This window comes from Cyprinodon variegatus, unplaced genomic scaffold (assembly GCF_000732505.1).
Source record: "Cyprinodon variegatus isolate N-32 unplaced genomic scaffold, C_variegatus-1.0 Scaffold278, whole genome shotgun sequence".
NCBI classification, from domain to species: domain Eukaryota; kingdom Metazoa; phylum Chordata; class Actinopteri; order Cyprinodontiformes; family Cyprinodontidae; genus Cyprinodon; species Cyprinodon variegatus.
This window is the reverse complement of record NW_015150731.1, coordinates 751,542-755,719: the sequence shown is the minus strand read 5'-3', so window position 1 is coordinate 755,719 and position 4,178 is coordinate 751,542. Positions and strand designations below refer to the sequence as shown.

At 37.6% G+C, this 4,178-nt stretch overlaps 1 protein-coding gene across 1 annotated transcript in view; it reads right to left on the bottom strand.

The window, feature by feature from the left end:
- Positions 1–4,178, bottom strand: part of ncf4 (neutrophil cytosolic factor 4) — a 42,413-nt gene extending 38,235 nt beyond the window's left edge. Inside the window, exons 1-3 of the mRNA XM_015383220.1 lie at positions 3,902–4,178; positions 3,620–3,704; positions 2,005–2,164 (exon numbers count right to left, since the gene is read on the bottom strand). Coding sequence (XP_015238706.1) covers positions 2,005–2,164; positions 3,620–3,704; positions 3,902–3,930 — 274 coding nt within the window. The 5' untranslated portion in view covers positions 3,931–4,178. The remainder of the gene's footprint in view (positions 1–2,004; positions 2,165–3,619; positions 3,705–3,901) is intronic.

Here is a 4,178-nt window from a genome sequence, read left to right as displayed (position 1 = left end):
CACACAGAACCGGTTCTGAACAGGAACCAGTTTTCGAATCCCATCCTTATTTATATCCATGTTTATCAGTTCCCTTTTGTCAACAATGTTTATGACAAGGCTAAAGCCTTGACTCATTTTGCATAGTATATGGTTAATTAATTCAACAGCTAAATCGAATCGGTATTGGATATTGGACAATACGTTCAGTCCAGGTATCGTATCGGATTGGATCGCAAAAAACTGGATTGGTGCATCTCTGCTACACATTATACATTGGTGACTGCACATTACAATGTGATTGGGGCCCATCTACCAATGTTTGGTTTTAGCCAATCATGTAACAAATAGATACCATGAGAAACTACAACAACTTACGCCTTCACACTCTTGTTGTCGCCACAATATAAAAATCCCTAAAATCGTAGATGCTTAACAAATAAGAATCTACAAATATGAAGATGAAATTCTAGATTGTGACAAAACAGATGTAATAGGGACAGCTATGTCGTCCTGTGTTGCCATGTTTTGTTTTTTGGTTTTTTGGTTTGGATGCGGGCTCAGCAGCTCTTGGTCATATGCCCCGCCCTAAATCACAATAGTGCATTATTTCTGGCCTACCTGTTTTGGGTCAATATGAAACTGATATAGGGGGAGACAGCTTAGATGGAATCTTGTATGGTTATGAACGTGCAAAAACCCCAAGAAATCAGCTTGCAGGTAAAGTGTCTCCATAGCAGCTCAGCAAATTTAAATCATTGCATCACCTCCTCTGTATTTACTCGACAGATGGAAAAGCCTTGTTACATCCATCCATTTAGGTCAGGAGGATGGCATTAGGAAGACACTGCCATGGATGAGGCTGAAGCAAACGATGTCAATGGCTTTGTCCGAATGTCCGCCCTACTCACTATATACGTAGTGGTTAAACCATTTTAGATGACTTTCCGACTGTCTAGTAGATGAAAAAGTAGTAGAAACTAAATCTCCCACAATGCACCTTGAAAAGTAGTGATCATCCATAGTCACTAGATGAGCAGATATATCCCGGAATTATGGGATTTTTTTGTCACAGCGGCCCGCTGATTAAAAATAACAAAGATGGTGCAGGCAACCTGCAGGGAGGCAGAATCCGATGACCAACGGGGAGCGAAAAGTAGTTATCATCTGTCTGAACGGTAAAATAACTGTGTTCACTATAAAGTCCCCACTCTATATAGTGACTGAGGGATTAGAGCGGTTGTTCGGACACAGCCCTGACAGTGATTCCCTTCAGATCTTCAACTGTGTGGATTTGCTTGTTTCCTTTGGTTTTGCCCGATTGGTTTCTGTCTATATAGATCAATGGTAGTTTTTTTGCATCCTAAATAAAAATGCTTTAGCGTCTGTTTTCATTTTTGTTTTTTTACAAACTACTTTTCTCTGGAGTTGACAGGGATGGAGGTGCATGCATGATGGTGCTCTGGCAGGAATGGGCTCATTATAGGTCTGTCAATCTGCAAGTAATTCAGCAGTTTTGTAGGAAACATTTTTTATGGGGGCAGGGACTTGGAAATCTTCTGAATATAACTTATCAACCAGAGAATATTATTACTCGATTCATTTAAATAGCGGCTTCAGATATATTTTTCTTTATTAATTTTGATCCATGCAGTGCATAAAATTAAATAACACAGTTATGTGATGTCACCAGCAGCCTGTCTGGGTTTTTCTAGATTTGCTCTTTATTACATAGATCGCTAAATTATGGGAAAAAAATCAAAAACTGACCTTGAAATGTTGTTCTGTGGTTGAAATACTGTATTTAAATCAAGTAATTGATTTTCCGGAAAAGTAAAACTAAGGGTTTAAAGGCTAAATTTTTTTTTAGTCCACATTGTCTGGCCTGTGGAGTTAATTTGACTTGAAAGGACTAAAGATATAATCATATATTTTGACAGAAAGGCATTCAAACAATGTGAAATATGACAGACAAATGAGCCGTGGGTCTCTGTATGCCTCTGTACTCATCAGCTACACACTCACCTGGAAGAGGGGGCAGAATGCAGGTGTTAGGACCAGGCCTCTCTGGGTCATCAGGGGAATATTTGTTCTCCAGGGTTTGGTGAAGACTGAAAAATTCTCTGTACCTCCGATAGATCAGATATTTACCGCCTCCTTTTGTCTTTACCTCAACCACAAACCTCTAGATGACAAACAAAACAAAATTAAAAAGAAACACGGCACTGCAGCACTGAAACTATTTACTCTAGACATTTACCAGAACAGCCACATATTTAGCTGGCCTGGCAATACAGGAAGCCAAGAGCAGAATTAATTTGGGGCCCCACATTAAAGTCAGCTGACCACATATCACCTTTATGATTCCTGTTTGGTGATATTTACTTTTTTCATTTAACATGAATTGAAAGACCCTTTTTGAAATGATAAACTTGTCGTTTGCCTTGTGATTTCCTCAAATTTCTTGGTGACGAAAGTTGATGATATAAGAGGAAGCAACAGTAAATCTGTGTCAAAACTGAGTCTCAGACTCTACCGTTTTCCAGTCACTCAATGTTTGAGTCACGCTATGTGAAAGAAGAGTTTTACTACATAAAATAACTTCCTGTGATGGAATTTAAAGAGATGTTTCATTGTATCTGCACTTTCATTTTAGCAATGTATAATCATTCACTATTTACAGGTAGGGTTCAGTTTGCATTAAATAAACCATAGAAATATGGTGTCATCTTAGATTCTGCTAGGTCATTAGAGAGCCGCTCTCGGGGTTCAATCAGAAACAGTTTCTTTCAGCTGATGAGCATTTCAGTTTCATACTTTGGTGGTTGGGTTAGAGATGATTATTCTTACTTTCTTTCAGTCTCATCTTGACTATTCAAACAGTCTTTTTATGTGTTTGAAAAGAAAAATATCTTGACAATCTCCAGTCAGTTAAGAAAGTATAACAAGTTTTAACTAATACATGGAAGAAAGAGCACCTCTTTATTCTCCTTACATTAGAAACTGCTGCATTTTAGGGTTTATTTCAGAATCTTAGTCTTTACTTTTAGAACCCTGTGTGATCACATTCCAGCTATTTTACAGACTTTTTGATAGATATCCTCGTTCTTATTGTTTGAGGTCCTCAAGTCAAAGGCAATGGTTCCTCAAACTCATTTTTACCCAGACAGGTTAGATTTTTTAAAGCATTATATAACCCCACCTTCCTTCAACACTGCACTGTCTTGACTCTCTGCATACTTATAAAAAGAAGCTGAAACCTGTTTATTCAGATTGGCTTTTAACAGCTTTTATGCGAAATGCATATTTGCTGTTTTTGAGTTTTTATTTCATTTTTATTTATAATTTTTTTTTCTTTGGTAACCACCAGTTTGAACTTTTATTTTCTGAAAGGCAGTATATTAACCTAAAGAAAAAGTTATTTCACCGAGTTACAGTAGGCTGACATATTGAACAGGCACACATAGAAGCAGCTGAATTGTTTTGTTTTTATCCTATTTTTATCCTGTTTTTATCCTTTTACATCATCTTAAATCTTAAGGGGACCCTAAGCAGCCACACAGTTTGGCATGCCCTGACCACAGAGGCACAGAAATATATGCACAATATTGCAGCAAAAATGTTGTTTATTAAAACTTACAAAGTAGTCAATGAAGCCCTTTTTCTCTTCAATATCAGCAATAGTCGCACTGATTGGGATGTCATCTGGGAGCTGATCAAAGTCACTGAGTAAAAGAAAAGATATTTACATTTTAGGTTATTTTATTAGCAAATACTTTTTTTTATTTTTGCACGTAAAAAAAAAAAAAAAAAGAGCATAACTTTAAAATGTAAACAGAGCTCTAATAACTGCGACATAAAGTGACAGCGAATTGATGAAACCTCAAATTATGAACATTTGTTCCTTTTTCTCGTCACTCACCTCTCTTCCCGTAACTGCAGCTGCGACATGTTCTGCGCTTTTGGCTCTTAGGAAGAAATCAGGACTTTTATCCGGAGAAATAAAGTTTGTAGAGTTTGCGACTCACTTAGTCTGAGTGACTGTGAAAGCACCTGGGGGAACAATGCGGAAACAGGCCAGAGTCAGGAAGCGAAAGTTCCCTAAAATTATCATCAGAGGTCTGCGCAATGGTTTGGAGCTGCAGATTTTCCGCCTGTTGCTGCGATAGCAGCAAAATATCAACACACAGTGGCGTAAA